The sequence below is a fragment of the Dasypus novemcinctus genome, chromosome 10, assembly GCF_030445035.2.
Source record: "Dasypus novemcinctus isolate mDasNov1 chromosome 10, mDasNov1.1.hap2, whole genome shotgun sequence".
Classification (NCBI taxonomy): Eukaryota; Metazoa; Chordata; class Mammalia; order Cingulata; family Dasypodidae; genus Dasypus; species Dasypus novemcinctus.
The window spans coordinates 56,042,881-56,068,856 of NC_080682.1; the positions used below are offsets into that span (position 1 = coordinate 56,042,881).

A 25,976-nucleotide genomic window follows, 5' to 3' on the forward strand; every position below is an offset into this window, starting at 1 on the left:
TTTATAATTTTTTCTTTCATAAAACTGTTAATCTACGCATCTTCTACTTGTCTCTGGATAACTCAGAGGTGAAAAAATTAAGTACTCAGTAGAAAGGACTAATCAAGCTTTGGGAATTCTAGAGGAAGTGAGACAGAGATGGTGCTCAGTCCTCAATGACTCAAATCAGTGCTTCTATGTAAAAGCAGGATTCCAGGAAATAACAGGTCACACAACCTGGGAGATGGTGCCCTTCTTAAATAGACCAACTTAAAAGTAAGACGATGGTAGAGCTCTGACTGGAAACTTAAGAGTTCTCTTGGAAGACATCAATTTATTTCTGGGAAACTTTTCTTTGTTGCAGAAACTGTGTATTTTTAAGTGGTCCATTTTTCACCCCACTTCTTGCCTGGCAGCCATTCTACAATTACCTTCAACTTTCGTCAAGCTGGTTCCAGGTGTGCACTGCATATACTAATGACAAACTAGGAAAATAAAATAAAGTGGTGGTAAATGATCCAGAGCAAGATAACAGAAGGTGGAAGAGAGGTGAGTATGTACACATTTATCCAAGATCAATTATAAGGAGATCAAAATGTCCTTATAATTATAAACATGGTTTAGCTTCTGATGCATCCTGGGAAATACTGAGGCTTCCATGGGTTGCTCTCATGGGACCACTCACTTCTTTCACCTCTGGCAAGTTTAACATCAGAAGCATCAAAAGTGTTTTACCTGTACAATCATCATACACAAAGGCCACTCAGCATGACTGCACATATCCTCACATTCTTCACTGCCCTGTTGATTACAATTATGTGCTTAATGGCAGAAACAGAAAACACAGTTGTCTCCCTTAGTATGGCTGTTGTCCCAGAAACCAGAGACATTTGGTAAGAAAAGCTTTCAGTAACCTTTAATAATCAACTGGTTCATCTTCACTACAGGAAAAATTATTTATAAGAGTGGTCCTCCTATCTTGAGCTAAAAGTTGATTAAAGCTACCTAATTTTTTTTTCTATCAAGATACTCTCTACCTTTGGAACCCTAACTGCACCAGAATATGAGAAATTAACAATGTCCCAATACTTTTAATGCTGTATGAAGAGAAAAATATTCTGTAGATTGGTGGCTGTTCTTGACAAACACATCGATTTCTGTAGTTCTACCTTGTATAGTGTTTCAGCTTGAAAAACTGAGGCACAATGTGATTATATGATAGGAAGGAGATCAAACTCAGTGCTCAGTCTCCAAAAGGATATAAAAGAAAGAGCACAGGCATTGGAGTTAAAAGTTTGAATCCCAGCTCTTATATATGCTAGATTTGGGGCCAATAACCTCCCTATCTTTAAACCTAAATGTCCTTATCAATAAAATGGGAATAATAAACTCTAGTATACACGTTTTTGCAGTGATCCAAAGTTTATCACAATCCTAAAACAGTGCCTGGCTCTCAGTAGGTGCATAAGAAGTGCTATTTTCAGACTCCTTATAAAGAACTTCAAAAATAAAAAGAGAGAGGAAAAGGAAAACAAAATCCCAAACTCCTTTCCCTATTTAATTGTGAGAAGCTCTGACTGTCAGGGAGAGCCAGCTGGCACCAACAGCACGTAGTACCACAGTAAGTGTCTGGGTAGGAAAAGGGAGCCTGACCCTCCAGCTTGTTCATCAGTCTACCCCACACCTTCATATGGCATCTCCCAGAATATCAACCCTCCAGCCCCTAGTGTCTTGCAGAAAAATTCTGGCAGGCTTAAAACATTTCCCAGACTAGACTCCAAGTCATGAGGACAAAAGGATTCTCAGTGGCAGCTGGCTCCTGTAAGTGGAGGAGAAATGAGAAACTAGTGCTGAGCACCAACTGGGTGGGTCTGGATCCTGTTCCAGCGTCAGGCCTTAAACTGATCAGTATCTCAGGTGACTTTGGCTGGATAAAATGGACGCAGAGAACAGAAGCCTCAAGGGCCTGGTAAAGGAAGATAAAAAATTCACTTGTCTGCAGTTTAAGGAAAACAATTAATGATTATGTATTTTAAGTTATAAAATAGAAAAGGGGTGAGAGATGACATCTATAAGCATATTAGATTCGTACTTGGTTTTTGATGGGTAGGCTTCAATAGATTTTAAAGCAATGTTCAGACAGATGATTATTAACATCTCTCCAACTTAGCTCAAGGAGAATGAAGTGCTTGGGGTACCAACACCCAATCAATTCCAAAACAATACTTACTTTAGGATCTGAGCTCTTGAACTTTAGCCTTTCCACCAACTCTATCATAGCCGCCTTCAGTCCACCTGAATCTTTGCTCTAGAAGAAAGAAAAGTCAGGGGTCACTAGGCAGCATTTCGTTTCTCTCTCAACTGCAAGCAGCATTTCAGAGGACAATGAAAAGGAAAGTAAAAAGCTGTTATTTCTTTTTATCAGCCAAGAGTACTAAACTACTAAGGACAGCTGTGCTGCCCCTCCTCCCTTTCTCTATGGAAAAGGGGACTGGGACATAAATGGACAAGTGACCCGAGAGAACTACTGGAATGAAAATTAAATGCAATTTGTAAAGGCTGACTCATAGTTTCATCTTTGGGGCTCAATTGTGCCAGTGTTCAACTGAGGGCCAAGGCTCTGCAAAAGAGAATTCCATCTAGGATGTCTATTTTATGACCTAATAATTTTTATTTTGAACCTCTACATGTCAAACACAGAAGCATGAAATATTAAATATTCTCATAAAAATTAAAAAAAAAAAGACAAACCCCTGGGCTTTAATTGGAAGTGGTATTATATTATACTGCTCAAGAGCACAGGGTTTTGAGTCAGACATACAAGATTTCAAATTTGGGGCCTGTCAATAGTGATTAACCCCAGGTAAATTATTTAATTTCTCAAAACTTTCTCTGTCTACTATAAAACGGTATAATAGGGTTATTTTTAGGCTCAAATGAAATTGTGTTTGTAAAGTTATTAGCAAGTATGTTATATATAATAAATGCTTGATTAATGTCACTTGCTAATAATATTGTTATTATTACAGTGTAATAATAACAGAAAGGTAATGTGAGTCCAATAGAAAGACAACGTGAGTCCCAAATGCAACCCATATATGTAATTTGAAATTTTCTAGTACCCACAATAAAAATAACAGGTGAAATTAATTTTGATCATGTATTTTTACTTATAATTTAATATATCCAAAATATTATCACTGCAATGTATAATTTCAATATAAGATATTTTCATTCTTTTTTTTTTTCTGTATTAAGTCTTTGATGCCAAGCATGTATTTAATACACAATTCAATGTGGACTAGCTACATTTCAAGTACTCCATAGCCACATGTGGATAGTGGCTACTGTATTGGTCAGCACAGGTTTACAGCACAGACATTGTTTGGATTCAAATCCCAATTCTACCAATAGCTGTGTGATCTTAGGCAAGTCACTTAGCCTTTCTGTGCCTGAGTTTCTTTGTCTGTAACTGGAGCTAAGAACAGTACCTATTTCAAGGGTTATAGTAAGATTAAAAGAGTTAATACATGTCAAGTGCTTAGAACAGGGCCTGGCACATAGTAAATACAACATAAGCATGAGATATTTTTATTTTACGGTCTGTCTCACTCATGATGTTGCAAGTTCCTTAAGGAAAAGAACACATATTTCATCTCTATATCTCTTTCACCGAGAAGATGGTTTAAAAGTATGCTGAAAAAAATGAACATACAACCTTAAGACATGAATACCCTAAAAATATTACATACATGTAATACAATCTAAAGTGACATAAATTCATTTATTTTCTTATTTCAACAACTCTCTAGGATAGGGTAGAGTCATCACCCTCAGATTCCCAGTGAAGGAAAGGAAGTATGATGAGTTAAAATAACTTCCATTTTTACAGGGGAAAGGACAATAAAGAAGCACAAATATAAACAAACACTACAAATATTTCTTACTTGAAACTGGCTTCAGAATCACTGATATTTTCCAAATTTTCAGAATCAATTTCAATTCCTCCAAAACAGGAAATACTAATTAAGAACCTACTGTAATGAATCAAAATACACTAAAGGCTAAATCTTTCTCCCCACTAACCTCCCTTCCCTCTCAAACCTATAGTTTTTAAATCTGATGTAATATGACTAAGGCTTATATCCACTTCAGATTTGGACTCTGAACATCACCCTTCTATTCTAGCTGTGGTTCTAAATTTTAATAATTTGTATTTTTTTAAAATTATGATTATAACTCTCTTAATTTCTTCATCAATTTCAAGTCTTTAATTTCAGTGTTCTGCCACACAAATGGGAAAAGGAATCTGGAGGTCACATACCAGGGAGTGATGAGACCCAAAGTACCTAAAAAAGGGTTAAGCTACCAGTCACAATCTTGCTTTTATGAGATGATCAGACAATAAAGCTTGTCTGGTGATATCATTCCTCTAACCTGCTTCTCATTGGCTGAACAAGCAGGTCACTTGTCCCTGGAAAGTGTTCTTCCCCCACATCCTAGCTGCCAGCGCCCATTTTAAGCTCCTCTGCAAGAACCCTGATGTAATATGACTTTCCCCTGGCTCTAGAAAATAGAAAGGATGTACCAAACTGTGCCTTAAAACCTTCAGAAAAGAAAAAGAATGATGAAGGAATCCCTAAGAAGCAGACAGCCTGTTTGCACACAGATGTACCTTGTGCAGAGAGATAAGAGAACCCTTAGCCTTTTTTTATAAAAAATGCAGTGTGTCAGCAGAATCCTCCCTCCTTTTCATAAAGCATCAGCAGCACTGCCTACCCAGGAGAGAGACAGAGGAGGGGCATAGAAACTCTTCTATCAGAAAATTCACCCATCTCCCTCCCCAGCCCACTATCTTTGGGAATTATTCTCAAAGATTAATTGGACTCTATGTTGAGCCTGCCATACTCAGTCTGTAAATGGGTGGTGAAGAAGAGCACTCCCAATGTTTTTTCCCCCCATAAAAAAAGCAGATGGGTGTCAGAACTCATTTGGGCAGACCTGACCCTGACAGTTACAGGGCAGGGACAAGAGTACATATGGAGAAAACAAGCCCCAACCCCCCCCCCCCTTTCTTTTCCTACACTCCAGTCCCATTCTGCACCCCAAAGGATTTTGTGCACAGGTTAAGTTCTATGAACACCCCTCACAAAATCACCTCATAGCCACAACCAGGACCTAGGGATGTCAGGGGTGAGGCACAATGGCTTAATCCATCCTTGGGAGGAAAGAGGGTCTGCAGGCTCTGAAGCAGGCTCAGGACATTCGGCCAGGTAATTCTTGGGTCCTGGGTACTTGGAGGATGGTGTATAAGGGGACAGCCATGACCAGAGGAGAGCTGGAAGGGGAGGTCTCTAAAGCAAGGATCTTAGGGTAAGGACACAGGGTAGTCTGGGTCTGAGGGTAGTATCTAGGTGTGGATGTCCCAAAGTCATAGGATACTAGTATATTTTAGTTATTTGTTTGCATGATTGCTCTGTAAACGCACAACTTCTCTAATAAAAAATGTATAAAAAATACACTTATGTATTTTTTGAGAAGTGGATCAGGATAGTAACAAATGGCAGGTTATGAATAAGAAAGTGAGCCAGGAAACACACAACATAAAAAAATAATAATAACCACCCACCAAAACAAACCCATTCCCTAATTCTGACCTTGTAGACATCTGGTTCCATAAATGGCCAGAATCTACTATGTCAATCCTTGGGGCAAGCACTGAGAGTAAGAAGAGAGATCGGCCTGATTTTAGCACTTCACGTGCATCCTATTCAATGCATTCCAAGAACAAAGGAGTTGGACGTGAGCATATCTTGTTTATGAACTTTGTCTCTCCCATAAGACAGTGCAGAATAAAAGAGACAAGTGCTATGTTGTGACACCTACCCCTCAGAATTTGATCAATCTGTGAATGAGTGGGATGCTTCACAAAAGCCAGCTCCTCAGAATGAGTCATAATACAACCAGAAAAAGGACAAAATGCCTTACATTTAAAGGTATTCTTTACTTTCCAAGGCACTTTCTTATGTTCTTTCATTGGCATTTCGTAATAACCCTAATAAGTAGTATATTCTCACTTTAGAGCTGAGAAAAATGGCTGGTGGAAATCAAATGACAAACCCCAAAATCACAGAGCTCATATGCTCTTTCATTATGATTTCATAGTAACTCTAATAGATAGTATATTCTCACTTTACAATAAAGAAAAATAGGTTTGTGGAAGTCAAATGATGTACCTAAAATTACAGAGCAAGTCAGTGACAAAACCACAATCAAAAAGATCTAAATGAAAAAAGACATACATATATAACATATATAACAGAAGAGAATTGGTATCAAGAATATACAGAAAAATACAGAAGGAATTTCTAAATATCAGTAAGAAAGAGCCAAGTAGCCCCAAAGAAGTCCCAAGAAAGGATATGAACATAACAGAAATGTGAAATGGCTAATAAACATATGAAAAGATGCAAAAGATGCTCAAATTTACTCTTAATTATGATATAATTCCTTACCAATCAGATTGAAAAAACAATTTAATCTGATAATATTAAGTATTGAGAGGCTTTGGGGAACTGAAGACTTTTATATATTGCTGATGGAAGAATGATAGACTTTCATATGTTGCTGATGGAAGTATAAAATGATACAGTAACCTTGAAATCACATGCCTAGCAAGTCCCCTTCTCTTTCTCCCTATGAGAAACACTAGCACATATGCCAAGGAGACATGTATGAAAATTCTTAGTGCAGCCTTGTTTGTACTACTGAATGACTATGAAGTAATAAACCATGGGATGAGATACAGCAATAAAAAGAATGCAGTAGATCCATATGTACCTGGATGCAATGCAAAACATTCTGTTGAATTTTTTAAAAATTTGCAAAACATTATATATGATAAACACCATTTATTTTTAATGATGCAAAACTTTATTATTTTTATAGCTGATATATATGTACGTAAAAGACTAGCAAAGTAATTATTGGAGGGCCTAGTATTGGGGGCAGTAGTAGGAAGAGTTTCAGACTTAGCGAAATGTATTCCTATTTCCTGCATAATTAAGATTTAGCATAAAAACAGTTAAGAATGAACGAACCCAGGGCCAAGGCTACTCCTTCAAGTTCCTGTCAACACTGCTCCTTTTGCATTGCCAATGTATGAGTGAGCAGGCACAGGAGAGGCTTCTTTACAAGTGTTCATCTATGGATTTCAAGGAGCTCTGAAATCCCCAAAATTGAATACAAATTTTGGGATACACATGAGCTTTCTAGGCAAAGGGACATTACCTTTCCTAAGATTTCCAAAAAAAAGTTTTAACAGCTCTCAGTGTAAGAGCACTGCACAAAGAGAACAGACACCCAGATTCTATTCCCAGCTCTGCCACTAACTGCTGTGTGAGCTTGAGAAGGTCGTTTTACATCTCTGGGTTTCTGTTGCTCAGCCTGTAAATGAGAAAAAGATTAACTAAATCAGAAGCTGCAAATTCACAGGCTACCGACTACAGAACTATTTTCTTTGCTTTTACAGTGTTGTCATATACAGTTTATTGGGAATTTTAACTTAGTTGCCAGCATTTAAAAATCAGAAATATGACATAAAGATTTGGGGATGTACGTATTGGGGGGGAGGGGTGTGTGTCTGGGACATGCCTCTACGGAGTGTGAATGTAGTAATACAGTATTGTCTTGATGGATGAAGATGCACAAAATAACTGATGAAAAATTGAATTCCCATCATGGAGAGTCCTGTTTCATGCTCTCATAGAATGGCAAGAATCTCTCAAGTACATAGGCAGTGCCTAGCAAAGGAGGGTGGACCAATGCACCAGGCCCTGACAATTGACACTTGTATTTATGAACCTTGTTCTTGTGAAACTGAAACTTGGCCTGGTAATACATATTGCCTAAGGGTTACCTTCTGAGGGCCTCCTTGTTGCTTAAATGTGGCCTCTCTCTAAACCAAACTCAGCATATAAATTCACTGCCTTCTCCCCAGTGTGGGACATGACTCCCGGGGACAAGCCTCTCTGCCACCAAGGGATTAATAACAATTGCCAACTAATGACGCATTTGAAGAAAGACCTATACCAAAAGGGAAAATATTAAGTGGAAATTATTTTTTATGGCTAAGAGATTTCAAAGTGAGTCAGGGGGTCATTCAGAGGTTACACTTACGCACATCTCAGGAGGATCTCACTTGTCTGCCACAGTAAACAGTGGCTCAAGTAGGGGTGCTCCTGGGGGCTCTAGAGACATCTAGACACTAAAGTCAAGTCAGACAATCCCAGGAAATCTGCACCCTATCAATGGGCCTTACCTTGGAATATAAATAACCCATCTCCCCCAGTGTATCAGAGATAGACTCATTTATCATTTTCCCACACATAATTCTTCTGCCCCATTTATTTGAACCCATTATTAGCAATATACCCATTAAATACATGTCCCAGAGACTTAAATCTTCTGGCTGTTCATATGCCAAGTGGGCTCTGAATCTCAGCAGCGTTGCAGGCAACACCTACTCTCCAGTTTATCAGACTTATCCAGGACAACAAATGAAAGGATGATGATGGACAAAGCCCATTCCAAGAAGCATAAAGTATTTGCAACTGCAAGCAAGACAGTTCCATCCATCTGCTCATGGGATCTAAGCCCCCTCTCAAGCAGAAGCAAAATGGAGATCACCATCCCCAAATCCTCAAGATAGAGGAATGAACAAACATAAGGGGGGAAATGCAACTATGGACTAAAGTAGACTTATTATTCTAGTAATGAAGGACAGTGGTCACCAGAGGTTCTGAGGGGAGCGAGAGGAAGGAATAGGTATAATGTGGCATTTCTGAGACACTGGAATGGTTGTACATGATATTGTAATGATGGATACAAGCCAGTATACATTTTGTTAAAACCTATAAAATTGTGTGATGCAAAGTGTAAACCATAATGTAAACTATAAACCATGCTTAGTAGCAATGCTTCAGTATGTGTTCATTAAATGTAGCAAATGTACTACACTAATGAAAGATGTTGCTAAGGAGGAAAGTGTGGGAGGGGGAAGAGTGATGTATACGGGAATCCCCTATATTTTCGATGTAACATTTATGTAATCTAAAGCTTCTCTAAAAACAAAGTAAAAAATTTAAATATTTTTTTTAAAAAGATTTTTAGTTTCTTTTAAAACTTTGAAGGGTATCATTGCATTGAGCTTCCATTCAAACATAGCAACAACTGGCTGAAGCTGAGTAGCAGCTACTCATTTTAGCAAGGCCAACTCACTCCAATTTGTCATAGTTGCCTTGGCTTGCCTCTCTCATTTATATTACCTTACTGATATCTGTGGACATTTGAAACTGTTACCCCAAGAAACAACTCTGAGAGTTTTCTACCTCTCAGTTTCCTTATTTTGAACACCAAAGAAGTTGGAATGCTTTTCTTTAAAAGGGTTCAGAATACCTCATACACATATGTTCAGTCAGCCATCCACACCAAAACATGGAATAATACAGCTCATATCAATGTAAATATCCTTTGAAAATGTGCAAAGGGCAGGGGGAAAAAAGTGGAATATGGTAAGTAAAAGTGGTATCAGAATAGGAAGAAGTATTTCTTGATGAACAGTCTCTGTATTTTTATGAAAGTCTGTCTAGTCTTAGGCCAAAAATCATCTGTGCACCAGACAAAAATTCATTGTCAGCAGAAGTATAAATATAAATCACATAAATATCCTAACTGGTTTCTAAATATTGAATTCTATATTACAAAGAATCAGAAGATGCTTAGTTCAGAAAGGATATTGTCTGCAAGTTTTGTTTTGTTTTCCTCTATCCCACTATCCTTGTGTTGGTAACATGTTTTTTCTTTTTAAAACCATCAATCCAACTTTCTGTCATTTTATAAAATGAGAAACAGTAGAAAAAGATCAATTGCTCAGACCCAAAATCATTCTTGGGTCTGAGAAAATCCATCAATAAGTCTTTTTAAAATCTAACACAAATTACATGCCATATCTAATGACTCTTTACCATCTTCACTACTCCTAGCCTAGTCCAAGCATCAATACTGTTCCCACTCTTTTTTTTTTTTTTAATTATTTATTTCTCTCCCCTTCCTCCCCCAACCCGGTTGTATGTTCTCTGTGTCTATTTGCTGAGTCTTGTTTCTTTGTCCGCTTCTGTTGTTGTCAGCGGCACGGGAATCTGTGTCTCTTTTCTTGTTGCGTCATCTTGTTCTGTCAGTTCTCCGTGTGGGTGGCACCATTCTTAGGCAGGCTGCACTTTCTTTTACACTGGGCAGCTCTCCTTACAGAGCGCACTCCTTGCACGTGGGTTCCGCTACGTGGGGGACACCCCTGTGTGGCACTGCACTCCTTGTGCGCATCAGCACTGCGCAAGGGCCAGCTCCACATGGGTCAAGGAGGTCCGGGGTTTGAACTGCAGACCTCCCATGTGGTAGACAGACGCCCTAACCATTGGGCCAAGTCCGCCACCCCTGTTCCCACTCTTGTCACCCTGCAATCCATTCCCCACACAGGAACAAGAGGGAACTTTTAAGAACATAAATCACATTCCCTTGCTTAAATATTCTATAGCTCCCCATTACACTAAGAATAAAAATCCAAAATCCTTATCATGGCCTACTTGGTAATCTGACCTCATCTATACTACCCCCAACCCTTTACTCATTAAACTTCAGCCATTCTTTCTATGCCTCAGCAAGCTTGTTCTCATCTCAGAGCCTTTACACTCATGGTCCCCTCCATTATGACCCCAGATTTTTCATGGCTGGCTCCAAAAAAAAGTCCTTCTCAGATCCTAAAAGAGCTTCCCTTTCATTCCCCCACCCTAGCCACTCTATCTTCTTACCCTAGTTTTTTTTTCTTTTAATTCAAAGACCCTTATCACTATTTGAAATATTTACTGTTTAACTTGCTTACTATCTGTTTTGCCCATAGAGTATAAGCTCCTGAAACCAGGGACTTACGATGTTCGCTGTTAGGTTCCCTCCTACCTAAAATACTCCACCTGGCAAATTTTAAGCTTTGAGGAAATAAAAGGTGAGTAAATGAATAGATCAAAGCTTAAATGGGACTGGGAATAATTAAATGAGAGTAAAGGTGGAATGATGGAAAGAGCCTGTACTTTGATGTCAAATCTGGATTTTTATCAGAGTTCTTCCACTTACTAGCTGGGTGACCTTCATCAAAACTCAATTTCTTTGATTATCAGTTTCCTCGTCTGTAAAATGCGGATCACAATAAAACAGCATATTGGAGAGCTGTATTGAGGATCAAGGAAATGATGTATAAAAAGAATCAATCAGTAAATGATAACTATTATCTTCATCTCTGGAAAAGGCCTCAATGTTCAATAGAAGACAAGAGCTTCTAGACTCTCTTAGTTTTATAACTTCAGCCATAGGTTAGCATTTTCACTCTTCACACACACAAAGGCAAAGGATTATAAAACAGGTTATATCCTGCCAGGGTCCGCATATATTCAAAGTAAAGAGAGGAGAAGAATGGGGGTGTCTATGTAAACTTAGGCCTACACCGCTCCCCATGATCATCTACTGGAAAGAATCTGGAAGCTATTTTCTAAGGTGAAAGTAGTGAGTGTATTGCCCCTGCCTCCCCTCTGCTTCTGTAAAAATTTCCCACAGTTCATAACATAGAACAGAATCAGAGAAGGACAACCAGCAAGACTCACAAACCTAAAATTAGACTTACCAGCTGTGTTTCGGTTAGCTAGTGCATATGGCACCAGCAGGACCCCGAAATATACAAGAATATCATCTCTGAAGACAAGTTTTTCACCAGCCTATCTAACCACCAGAATAGAAGGCAGAAGGAACAGAAGGAGCAAAGTAGAGGGGGCTGAACAGTTTTCACCCAAAGAAACGTGGTACCCAGAATGTCTATGCTGCCAGACTAACATGTCTGGAATTGAACTCAGAATAGAACCTTTGATGGCTCTTTAATGACAATAATAGTAAGAGCTACCAATTACTGAGGCTTATTATATTCCAGAGGCTATGCTAAGAAGCTCTTTATAACTATGATCTTGTTTGTTTCTCACCATAACCCTATGAAGAGAAAATGTCTGTCTGTCTGTCTATCTGTCTATCTCTCTCTCTCTCTCTCTCTCTCTCTCTATCTACCTATCTACCTACCTATATATACATACAATAAAATGACTCAGTTAGTAGGAATAAAGAGTTGAGACTCAAACCCATAGATAGCAAAGCCAAATGGGGCAAAGACTGCTTGATCCATCAATATTCATTCTCTCATTTTTCCTGAGTAACAGAACCTCAGCTTTTAGTTGGACAATTGTGGCCTGGAGAAAAGACTTTCTCAATTTTCTTTTCAGGTGGTGACACTATGTACAACTTCTGGAGAGCTCCCTTAAAATGGAGGCATGTGGTTTTCACTTTCCTATGTCTTCTGTCCTGAAACTCATATGTTATCAGTTGAACCTCCAGTCATCATCTTGGTCCATGACCCTAAGGATGTCAGACTGGCACTGGAAAGAACCTGGATTCCTGACAGCTTCATGGTTTCTCCACAGTAGCATTAAAATGACAAAGCATAGACTTTTTACATGAAAGATAAATAAATATCAATCTTGTGTAAGTTCCTATTATTTTGAATTTTACCAAATTATTTCATTATTTTAGATGCAGTTAAAACTATTCCTTCTGTAAACACTGATATGTTAAATCACTATGCAATACTGCTACTCTCAAGTCTTCAAAAAGCCCTGGAACTAAAGGAGATTATTATACTTCATATTACTTATCCACCAAATGTTTCGTGTATATCTACTATCCAATAGGTACTGTGCTAGGTGCTAGAAAAGTCCTAGCCCTAGAAGAATTTATAACCCATGGGGGTCACATAGTAAGAGAAGGGGTATACTATATTTTGTGCTAAAACAAATGTACACAGGTTGTTGCTATGGGAACACAGAGGAGGGGTATCTAACAATCTATATCTCTGTCTAGTAAAATCCTATTCATACTCGAATACCACATCTTCCAAGAAACTTTAACTGGTTCCATACCAACAGTTGAAATTAACTCCTCTTTTCTCTGGTTCCCCATATTATATGGTTTGTACCTTTACTTTAATTCTTACACACAAATAAGCATGTGAAAAGACTATTCTGATATCAGGAAGCTACTGGACTACAAACTTCCTGTACCAGTAATCTTTCCTCATTCTTCACAATATCCATCACCCAGTTCATCATAACTGTGCAAAAATTATTGCAATAAAATAAACAAAATAAAATACCAGTCTCTGAAACTGATGCTAATTATACATCATAGTTTGTACATATTATAACCAATGTTTTCTCTAATATTCTACTGAAGTTACAAGCGGATTACTCTGCTACCTGTTAAAAATTTAGCCAAACAACAAGAATAATCCAGCACATTATAATAAACATCCAAACCAATGCCCATGGACACAGGGGCAAGATGGTAGAAGAGTAGCGAGTGCCAAGAATCAGTTCATCCTACAATACTATTAGTAATCAGCCAGAAGCTATCTAAATCACCTGTATGGGGGGCTCAGGAGACCAGAAAAGGATCCTGCAGCATCCATGGAAGAACATAAGGAAGAGGGTGCCCATCTCCAGCAAAGATTTGTGAACAGAGCACTCCACACTGGCAGGACAGGACATCTTGGGAGCTATTCCCTGGCTGGAGGCAGAAGCTCCAATTCCCAAAAACAGGAGAGGAAGAGTTGGTCAAGCACCAACTTTGGCTACTGATTAGTAAATCTGGCTGCTGAAGTCCAATCCTAGTACAGCTAATTTGAACCTGGAGGAAACTTCTGGGAAGATGACATCAGAGTAAGCAGACAGGGCTCAACTCACTCACAAAAACAATGGAGGAAAGGCAAAAAGCTCTTGGAGGGAACTGCTTTGGGGTTCTGTAGACCAGGAGAGTGCTGTGCATCATCCAGGAGGGCAAGGGACAGATAGACTAAGAAGCCAAAAATGAAAACCATGAGTTACTATCTCCCATGGTTGGGAACGGCACCCCTCCCTCATCCTCAAGAAGAACAGCCCAAGTAAAAACCATGGCTCACATAACCAACAGAGAGGGAAACAAACATCCTTCTTCCTATAAAGAGGGAGGGTACAGCAAAGGATGGAGAGTGGTTTCTCTTTGGTGAGTTTGGCCAGCAGAGATCACTTTGAATCTCGCTCGGGCCAGACTAGAATCATGGGCAAGTGGAGGTTGAAAGAGACATTTCCATGGAAAAATTTGCCGATGAGCACCATCTGCTAGCTGGCCAGGTAACTGCAAGGAAAAAAATTGTATTTTGGAGTCTTACATGTCCCAGACTCCTTAGATCTGATGTGCACCTCATTAGTGGGTCCATGACCCTATTTTCATAACCTAAGGTGGACAATTTTAAAGACTCAGAATAAGTTGAACCAAAACTCAAATGAACCATTTAACAAAACCACTAGGCAAAAGAGAGAAAATGAATTGCAGAGTAAACTCACCAACATAATCAGATATCTAGATCAGCAAAAATTACAAACCATACTAAGAAACAGGAAAAGATAGCCAAAGGAACAAACCAATAATCTTGACAAGACACAGGATTTAAGATGACTAACTAATGATAATCATACAAATCTTCTAAATCAATTTAAGGAGTTGAAGGAAAATATGGCTAAAGAGGTAAAAGATATTAAGAAGATACAGGGAGAGCATGAAGGACAATTTGAAAGTCTGCAAAGATACAGGGAGAGCATGAAGGACAATTTGAAAGTCTGCAGAGATTATGGTAATGAAAGACAAATGGATGAGATTAAAATATACTAGAGGCATATAGCAGCAGGTTTGAAATGACAAAAGAATGAGTAGGTGAAATTGAGGAAAAAACATCTTAATTTGAAATAACAGGAAAATAGAAACAAGAATGGAAAAACTGAACAGGGTCTCAGAACTGAATGACAACATTAAATGCACAAATAAATAAACTATGGGTATCCCAGAAGGAAAGGAAATGGTAAAACCAAATATGAAATTTATATGGAATGGTAAAAGGGGACCTGAGTGGCCAAAAAGTAACTTATAAAAAGAGAACGAAATTGGAGGATTCTCACTTCCTTCCAAAAGAATGAAGTTGGAGAACTCTCAATAAAGCATATTACTTTGCTACAGTGGTAAAAACAGCATTGTACTGACATAAAGACAGACATATTGACTGATGGAACTGAATCACAAACTCAGAAATAGACCCTCACATCTATGGTCAAGTGATTTTTGACAAAGCTGTCAAGCCCATCCAACTGGGCCAGAACAGTCTATTCAACAAATAGTGCTGGGAGAACTGGATATCCTTATCATCTAAAAGAAAGACCTTCTGCATCTCATACAAAAGATCTCACATCCTACACAAAAATTAACTCAAAAAGGATCAAGGACCTAAACATTATTTCACACCTCATAGAATGGCCATTAGTTAAAAAAAATAAAAAAATAAAAAAAAAACTACAAGTGCTGGAGAGGATGTGAAGAAATAGGAATACTCCTTCACTGTTGGTAGAATGAAGAATGGTGCAGTCTCTGTGGAAGGCAGTTTGGCAGTACCTCAAAAAGCTGAATACAGAACTACTGTTAAGTTCCAGCAATCCTATTACCAGGAATATATTCAGAAGAAATGAAAGAAAAAACACAAACTGACATTTGGATATGGATGTTCATATTTAACCACAATGGTTAAAATATGAAAACATCCCAAGTGTCCATCAACCAATGAATGGATAAATAAAATGTAGTATACACATGATGGAATACTTTCTGCTCTAAGAAGAAATTAATTTGGGACACATATGACAACATGGATGAACCTTGAGGACATTATGCTGAGTGAAAGAAGCCAGACACAAAAGGATAAATATTGTTTGGTCTCACTAATATGAACCAAATACAAAGAATAAACACATGGAGTTAAAATCTAGAGTATAAGTTACTAAGAGATAGCATGAGGACTGAGAAGGTGTATAATTCTTATTGTATGTAGAATTTTTAATAAGCTTGATTGTAAAAATGTGGAGATGAAAAGAGTTGATGGTAGTACGTTACAGTGAATATAACACTGCTGACTTATAAATGTGATTGAGTCTGAAAGGGGTAGACTAGGGATATAAATATCAATTTATAAGCTAGAGAATAATCTAGAGATTCTCTAACATAGTGAACTTAGTGGTTGATGAAGATTGTGGGTAATAGTACAAATACAAGAATGTTCTTCTATGAACCAGAACAAATGTACATCACTATTACAACACAGTAAAAATATGGTAATACATGGGAAAAAATACCAGCAATGTAACTTATGGACTATAATTAACAGCAATATTATAATATTCTTACATCAATGCCAAAGAAGGTACTATATCAATGCTAAGTGCCAATAATAAGGGGGTATGGGATTTTTTTAATTGGAGTATAGAAAACGTAGTAAAATTACTGAGGTGAAGACAGCACAACTCTGTGATGAAACTGAGAGCCACTGGGTATATACTTTGTACGGACTGTACAAGGAAGGAGACTGTATAACACAGTGAACCATGTGGTGGATGATGGATTGAGGTTAACAGTATAAACACGAGAGCAGTCTCTCATGAACTGTAACAAACGCACAATACTAATACGTGGTGCTAACAATAGTGAGGCAAGCTAGTTTAGGGAATAAAAAGATGAATCTGAAACCTGGCATGAAACAGGCAGCCGTGGGAACCCTCCCTGAGGGAAAGACTCTACAAGATGGCTGCTGGAAGAACCTCATGAGACTTCCCCATTTGGAAAAGGATTTTGTCAGGGACCAAGGAAAAGCCCTGGATATTCTCAAGGCACCTTGTCAGTGGTCACCCCAGGGGAACTGACAGGTGGGGTAACCAATCAAAACAGCAAACAGCTGGGACTCCTCCCCTGAATATTAAAAAGGGCACGGTAATTAATGGTTTAAAAGGCAAGCACAGAGAATAAATTGGCCCTGTTATGCCCTTTCTTTCCTTACCTGTACCAGCATGCAATTAGACCTGGGAATTTGTAATCTGTAATGGGGACTTGTAGGCTGTAAATCAGTCCTTTTTTTTTTTTTTTTTTTTTTTTTTTTTACCATTTTCAGTGCTGTTTTGACCTTTCTCTCCCTACCTGGATTAGCACACAAGTGTACCTGGGGATTTGTAATCTATAAGTACAGAAATATTAAACTTCTTAACTTGGGAAATTCCTACTACTCTATCAAAAAATAGGAGCTCCCAATTTATTGAAATGGTAGAACTCTACAAAGTAAACCTATGTAAAGGAAACATGTTAATAAGCTAAGTCCTCGGTCTCATGGCTTGCACTCAAGAAACTTATTTCTTTAATAACAAAGCTAAACCTAATTACAACTAATGCCTAAGAGTCACCTCTAGAGAATCTTTTTATTACTCAAATGTGGCCAACCTCTCTAAGCCAAACTCCTACTACCCTCTACTTACATGGGACAGGACTTCCAGGGAAAAAGTTTTCCTTGGCCATGTAGGACTTTGACTTTTTCCTGGCAATGCAGATTTTTCCTGGCAACTCAGGACTTAACTCCCATGGATGGGTCTCCCATTCAACATGGGATTAGACCAAAAGGGGGAAAAGAAATAGAACAGAATAAAGTTTTAATAGCTAAGAGATTTCAGATAGAGTTGGGAAGTCATTCTGGAGTTTACTCTTATGCAGGTTTTAGCCAGGTACTGCAAACTGCCACAGTATGCAAAGCCCAAAGAATACTCTGGGCTCTATCTTAAAAAAGCTATAAAATTATTTCCCCAGTGTAACATGGTTCTATTCCTTCTCTTTAAACCTATAATTCCCAAATTACTTATTAAGTTTATTTTTCAGAAAGTCTCTAAATTACTCTTATGCCAAATAAACCCTGGAACCCAGACGTCAAGAATGACAACTAGCTTCATTCCTCTACCCCATAATGTCAACGCCCCTTTTTCAGCATGAAGAAGCCAGAAACATCCAAAGTCCAGATTATCCCCAGGATGGGGAATTTTATAAAACAAAGAGGGAGTTATAATCAATGATTAAGAATTAACTAATAATTATGATTACTGAATTATTATATAGTGCCCCTACATAATAAAATTGCCAAAGGTTAATATTTGAAATTCCTGAAACTGTTCTTACTAGGTTATTGTTATCTAGACTTAACCTTACCCTTGTGTATACCTGCTATTGTAATGGTCATTCTAAACTGGTCTCACTAATGTTTATGACTACTCTTGACTTAGCTTCATCCTTGTGCATGCTTACTATTGTAATGGCAATTACAGACTGACTTTACCCTTGTTTACGGTTCCCCCAAAACTAGGCTCACCCTTGTGTATTCTTACTATTGTGATGGTAACCACTTTGGCCTCCTGTTTAATATCCACAAGAAAAACCTTGTAACTGACCCTATTCCCAATTCCTAGATCTCTGATGATTGTAACCTTGTGACTCAACCCAGTTTGGTACCCATTCCCCTCCTGTTTAGCCTCTTAATGTTTATTAATAAAAGAACCAGAGTCAGCCCCAGCCCAATTTCTCATTAGCACAAAATGCTAAATCTGGATATCATAAATTATCAATATTACTGAAGTTCAGAGAGACAATTTTGGGCCACTAGGCCACTGAATTCCTTTGTTTGTGCAAACAAACTCTTTCTCTCTTTAAAAAAATTAATTAAAAAATTAATGCCTGTATATTTATTTGCCATAAATAATGGACTGAGCCTTTAGTATATTGAGCCTTTAGTATAATGGGTTTTTTGTTTGTTTGATTGGTTGGTTTTTGTTTTGTATTGTTTTCATTCTCGGTTAGTTTTCTGACATCCAAAAAGGTCATCAATACTGACTTTTCTCCCTAATGCCGTGTTGGTGTGATACCTATCACAGTGATAAACATGTACACTCCTCCCGCTCTCCTACCCTCTCCTCTCTTTCTCTCTCACACACACACACATATACACATACATACACCCCACATGTAAAGAATGTAAGTCTCTTAGGACCAGGGTTCTGCATTAAAACAACCAACAGGAATGGGAGCATAAAGCTGAGCTGGTCATCCTAGACTTAACTATGGCTTTAAGCAGGAAGAGGCACTTGCCACTGACACAGATGGCTCTCTGGTTTCTCAATATGGTGACAAAGAGAAGGGGAGAGAAAGGATGGGTAAATCAATGGTCAAGCTGGTAAGGCAACTTCCACAGTGCGAGCTGTCAAGAAAAGCTGGTGACTCCAGGCACACAGTCCTTTATCCCTAGAGGGGTTAAGAATAAGAAGCCTGCTGCATCAGCAATCTTACCCTAAAAAGCAATTGCTTAACAGCATAACATATCTATTAGCCCTTTATATTTTGACTGAAAAGCCAGGGAAGAGAAAAAGAAAACACTGGACTCTTACTGGGGATAGCAAGGAAAGCCTGGACCTCCCCTTTCCCCTCATCCCGGGGGTAGGGGGAATAATCCTGCTTGTCAAGTATTTAGGCTAAGACCCCTGGCTGAGCTCTGCCACTTTCCAGCTGTATGAACGAATTATTTGACTTTTCATATATCAATTTTTCTTTTGTAAAACAGAGAAAATAATAAAATGCACCTCCAGAGTTGTTAATGAGTGTCAAATTAGTTAATATGTGTAAAGTACTCAGAGTAGTGCCTGGAACATAAAAAGATTTATATAACTGCCAATTATTAATATTATTAATCATTTTTCAAGAAATCAGGCTGTATTCAAAAGTTGACCACTGAGTGAGGGAAAGACAAGGACACATTTTTCAGGCTGATATAAGAGACATTACATGGTTCTTGCTCATGAACCACCACAGTAAAAAAGGTCAAATGTGGAAAGTTATCAAAAGAAAATCCCATCTCCCAGGAGGCCACAAGGCAGTGAGGAGAGAAGAGTGAGGGCTGTTAAATACATTAACTTCACTAACCTTCTGAACCAGGCACCCTGGTTACCAACCAACATGAGTTTGCTGGAAGTCTCATCTATCCTCTGGGTGTAAGGAAAGTGAAAGCTTAGGAGTTCAAATCCTAGCTCCAACACTACTAGCTGCAAAAACTTGGGCAAGCTACTTAAACTCTCTAAATAATTTTTCCTTATCTATAAAAGAGGGATAATAGTATTCACAGTTGTTCTGAGTACTACATAAGAATCTATGTTAAGTGTTTAGCCTAGCACATATAATGTCTTAAATAAATAGTGGCTCTGGTTTTGTATTCTTCTTTGTATCATCATCATTAGTATTGAGGAGAAGGCATATCCTCCACTCCTCATAGCTCCACTGAGAACAGGGAACAATTCCATAGGCTTTCTGCCCTCTCACAAATCTTCTTTGAAGGTAAAAGGAGTGGGTTTATCTGACTGGTAAGAAAGAACTAAGTATGTCCACTTTGGTCCTGTTCTCTCTATAAAGGAATCTGTCCTCCAGGACTCATGTATTTTCTGAAAGTGTGGAAGCAGGGGGAACTGAAAGTATGCTGCTGTAGTTGAAACTGCCTGGCTCTGCTGTGGTTGCCTGGTGAATAGTTTAACTTAAAGGCAGAAAAATGTCTGCAAGTCCCACTTTGATCACAGGGCAAGCTGTACTAGAAATGAAGCTGATAGGACCTACATTTGACTTTTTTGATTATGTTTCAATCAATTACCAACTAAGATGAATTCAGGCACATTACTAATTATCATCACCTAAAACCTCAAAATGTATTAGCAGCATGTTGCCCAAGAAAGAGGAGGAACCCCAAACTGATGTGTTTAATAGAGTTTTTCTGGGAAACGGACTTGGCCCAATGGATAGGGTGTCTGCCTACTAAATGGGAGGTCCGCGGTTCAAACCCCCGGCCTCCTTGATTCGTGTGGAGCTGGCCCACGCGCAGTGCTGATGCGCACAAGGAGTGCTGTGCCACGCAGGCGTGTCCCCTGCATAGGAGAGCCCCACGCACAAGGAGTGCGCCCCGTAAGGAGAGCCGCCCAGCACGAAAGAAAGTACAGCCTGCCCAAGAATGGTGCTGCACACACGGAGAGCTGACACAAGATGACGCAACAAAAAGAAAAAAAAAATAGTTTTTCTTTTCTCCTAGTAATGAAGTGATTTCCAATTCAAACTAGTACTGTCACCAAAATAACTGCTAAAAACCTGGTTGGTTCTTAGGAAAAAAAGGTAGAAAAGTGGGGGTGAGGGGTGCAGAAAGGGCTGTAGAAACATCTACATAGAGTTCTTCTCAAAACTTAACTAACATACTGTAACACCTAAGTTGGGGCAGACTCAGCCACACTCCATTGCCCTGAGGTTCCTACCCTCTCACATGAACCAAGTATAGAATGTTTGTAGAAGAAAAGGAGATAGCTCCTGGGGTCCTGATATTCCCAGTGTAAGCAAGGTCAGGTATGTGCTTTGCATTCTTGAAAAATGCTACTACCTTCTCATTACATATAGGAAAAAATTCAGACTTTTTACACTAGTCTTCAATTAGTGGCTCTCAACCCTGGCTCCACCTTAGAATCTGCTGAGGAATTTTTAAAATGCCATTGACTTCCCATTACACATAGGAAAAAACTCAGACTTCTTATACTAGTCTTCAGTTAGTGGCTCTCAACCCGGGCTCCACTTCAGAATCTGCTGAGGAATTAAAAAATATATATATATATATATATATGTGTGTGTGTGTGTGTGTGTATATATACACACACACGCACATATAAAACTACCTTTACTCACAGATTACATGATTGTATATGTGTAAAATGCCTTAAAAATCTATAAAAATAAACCTGTCCTGGAACTAATAAGCAAGTACAGTGAAGCTGGAGCATACATGGTTAATAGACAAAAGTCAATTGCTTTCATACCTACCAGCAATTAACAAATGGAATATGAAATTATGAAAAATACCATTCACAAAAGCACCAAAAGAATTAAGTATAATTAAGGTATAATCCTAACAAAATATAAAAAGGATATAGTACCTGTATGTGAAAAACTGCAAAACACTGATAAAAGAAATTTTTTAAAAATCTAAATAATTGCAGGGAAACCCTAATGTTCATGGATTGGAAAACAACATTAAGATGTCAATTCTTCTGAACTTGATCTATAGAGTCAATGCATCCCAATCAAAATCCAAACAAAATACTTGGTAGATACTGAAAAACTGATCCTAAAGTTTACCTAGAAAGGTAAAAGACCTAGAATTGCCAACACAATAGAGTAGAAAAGCAAAGTTGCAGGACTCACGCTCCCTCATCTCAAGACTTACTATAAAACTATAGTAATCAAGACATCACAGTAATGGCAAAAGAATAGACACACAAATCAATGCAAAATATAGACATCCCAGAAATAAACACACACACAAAGTCACCTGATTTTTACAAAGGTACAAAGGCATTTCAATGGAGAAAAGGACAGTCTTTTAAAAAACACTGGTGCTGGAACAACTGGACATCCACATAAAAAATAAATGAACCCAGGCACAGACCTCACACTTCATGCAACAATAAACTCAACATGTACCACAGGCGGCGGACTTGGCCCAGTGGTTAGGGCATCCATCTACCACATGGGAGGTCCGCAGTTCAAACCCTGGGCCTCCTTGACCCATGTGGAGCTGGCCCCCGTGTGTGTTGATACACTCAAGGAGTGCCATGCCACACAGGGGTGTCCCGCGTAGGGGAGCCCCGCGCGCAGGGAGTGTGCTCCATAAGGAGAGCCGCCCAGCAGGAAAGAAAGTGCAGCCTGCCTAAAAATGGCGCCGCCCACACGGAGAGCTGACACAACAAGATGACACAACCAAAAGAAACACAGATTCCCGTGCTGCTGACAACAACAGAAGAAGACAAAGAAGATGCAGCAAATAGACACAGAGAACAGACAACTGGGGGGGGGGGAAGGGGAGAGAAATAAATAAATAAACAAACAAAAAAAAAAACCATGTACCACAGACTTAAATCTATGTGACCTTGGTTTTGGTAATAAGTTTTTAGACAGACAAAAAGCTTAATCATGAAAGAAAAAATTGATAAGCTAGACTTTATTATAATTAAAATATTTTGTTTGGTGAAAGTCATTGTAAAGAGAATGAAAAGACAAGCTAAGACTTAGAGGAAACATTTGCAAGACATTTGATGAAGGACTTGTATCCCAAATATACAAAGAACACTTAAAACTTACAGATGGACATTTTACTAAAGAAGATATACAGATGACAAATAAGCATATGAAAAGATTTTGTGTCATTCAGGAAATGCAATTTTAAAAAGCAAAATACTACTGCAAACCTAACAGGAAAGCTAAAATCCAAAAACTAACAATACCAACTGGTGGCGAGGATGTGGAACAATAGGACTCTCATTCATTGCTAGTGGAAATACAAAATCATACGGCACTTTGGAAGATAGTCTGGCAACTTCTTACAAAGACAAACATAGTCTCACCATACAATCCAGCAACTGTGCTCCTTACCTATCTGATTTAAGAACTTATATCCACACAAAAATCAGCATGAGAATGTTTACAGCAGCTTTAATCATAATCACCAAAATTGGGAATAAGCAAGATATCCTTCAATAGATAAATGGATAAGCAAACTGTGGTACACTTATACAATGGAATACTGTTCCGTATTAAAAAGAAATGAGTTTCAAATAATGAAAATACCTGGATGAACCTTAAATCAAATGGCTAAAGTAAAAGAAGCCAGTCTAAAAAGTCTACGTATTACATTATTCCAATTATATGACATTCTGATAAAGGTAAAACTATAGAAATAGTAAAAAGATCAGTGGTTTCCAAAGAGCTCATGAGGAAAGACAGAATTGAACAGGTGACACAAAAGGGATTTTTTTTAGGGTGGTGAAACTATTCTCTATATGAAATTGCAATGGCAAAATTCATAGAACTTTACAGCACAAAGAATGAATCTTAATGTATTCAAATTTTAAAAATAATTTAGGAAGTCAGGGGATCCCAGGATGGAATGAAGAAAGTGAAAAAAGCATCTAACTATATTATAAATGTATGAAACAACCTCACTGAGGTGAGTGAAAGATGCTAACGCAAATAACTTTGGAAATGACTGGAATCTATGAAACTAAAGGAACTTTACATAAGCACTGCACTCTAGTTGATACAGCTGTTTCACAGGGTTAAGGGTTAACAATTCTGACATTAGCATACATGTATACTAGAATTGAATAATTAAGAAAATGGACAGCAGATGGAGGGAGCTAGGTTACTCACTGTTGGAATGGGAGGTTACAGATAAGCACAGAGAAGAAACTAGAATGATCCAATGCAGCAACAGATGAGAATGTGAGACATCAGAATATAAACTTGAGTTTAGCTTAATACAGATAAATATGGTTATACCCCAGTAGCAACCAGCACACCTAGCACCAAGATCTTGGTTTCTAATACCTTCTCCAATAAAAAGACCCAAGTTTCCTTGGAGAAATGGCTAATTCTAGGACTGGAGCAGGAAACACAAAAGATGAGCCTGACATATCTTACAGTGCCAGAAAGTAAGAAAGTGTTCAAAAAAGCCCACAACGATAGGGACTTATCAAAGGGAAAAAAAGCCTAATGAAAGAGAGATCTCAGTGCCCAAAGCTGGAACAATCTGAACAAAATTTATAATTATAATATTGGATTATAATCTAAAGCAAACAATAAATATCTATTAATCCATACTGATATAAAAAATTGAATAGATAAATGGAGGAAAATAGCCAAATCTCTCATACAGAATTAAATAATTTATATAGATAACCTACCCTCAAGAAGGTAAAGCAAAATTCTCCCCTCCGTAAGTGTGGACTACACATAATAATACACTTGTTAAGAGTATACTATAGGCAGCGGACTTGGCCCAGTGGTTAGGGCGTCCGCCTACCACAAGGGAGGTCCGCAGTTCAAACTCCAGGCCTCCTTGACCCGTGTGGAACTGACCCACGCGCAGTGCTGATGCGTGCAAGGAGTGCCGTGCCACACAGGGGTGTCCCCCGCATAGGGGAGCCTCACACTCAAGGAGTGCGCCCCGTAAAGAGAGCCGCCCAGCACGAAAGAAAAGTACAGCCTGCCCAGGAATGGCACCACACACATGGAGAACTGACACAACAAAAAGAAACACAGATTCCCGTGCTGCTGACAACAACAGAAATGGACAAAGACATAGCAAACAGACACAGAGAACAGACAACTGGAGTGGGGCGGAGGGAAGAGAAATAAATAAATAAATCTTAAAAAAAAAAAGAATATACTATGAAAGTGGGGGGAAATGAATAACTGAACAGTGGAAAAACCTGACAGGTGATCAAGGGCAACATCAAGTGATAAATCATGTTGATGTCATGGTGCCTTACCTCTTTGGTTTTCCTCCCAAAAATTCATAATCCCAGTTTAATAATGAGATAAGCATAAAATGAATCCCAAGAGAGGGGTATGCTACAAAGTACTTGATTAGTACTTTTTAAAACTGAAAAACTATGAAAGCTAAGAGGAACCTAAAAAGACATGGCAACTAAACATAACGTGGTATCCTGGGTATAGCAGTTTGATATTATTGATGAATTCCAAAAAGAAATACTGGATTATGTTTGTAAACTGATCTTTTCCTCTGGGCATATTAGATTATATTGGATTCAGAGGTTTACTTGATTAAGGAATCACCCTTGGTGGGTGGGGACTTACAGATAAAAGGCATGGCAAAGGACAGAGTTGGAGGGTTTTTGATGTTGGAGTTTATTCTGAAGCTTTAAACTGGAGCCCCGGGAAGTAAGCTCACAGAGGAAACAGAAGCAAGCCCCAGGAAGAGAGGAACCCTGAGCCCAGGAAAAAGAAGACTGAGGAAAAGTAGAACCCAGGAAGCTTGAACCCTAGCAGATGTCGGCAGCTACCTTGCTCTAACACGTGGAAATAGACTTTGATGAGGG

At 38.5% G+C, this 25,976-nt stretch overlaps 1 protein-coding gene across 3 annotated transcripts in view; it reads right to left on the bottom strand.

Moving 5' to 3' along the window:
• The window catches only part of TRIM44 (tripartite motif containing 44), a 158,839-nt gene that overhangs the window by 112,438 nt on the left and 20,425 nt on the right, over nt 1-25,976 (bottom strand). For all 3 annotated transcript variants that reach the window (XR_011649917.1, XR_009187592.2, XM_004446831.5), the window contains exon 2: nt 2,210-2,287. Coding sequence is in view for 1 of the 3 variants with exons in the window: in XM_004446831.5 (XP_004446888.2) it covers nt 2,210-2,287 (78 nt within the window). In the remaining 2 variants the exon portion in view is untranslated. The remainder of the gene's footprint in view (nt 1-2,209; nt 2,288-25,976) is intronic.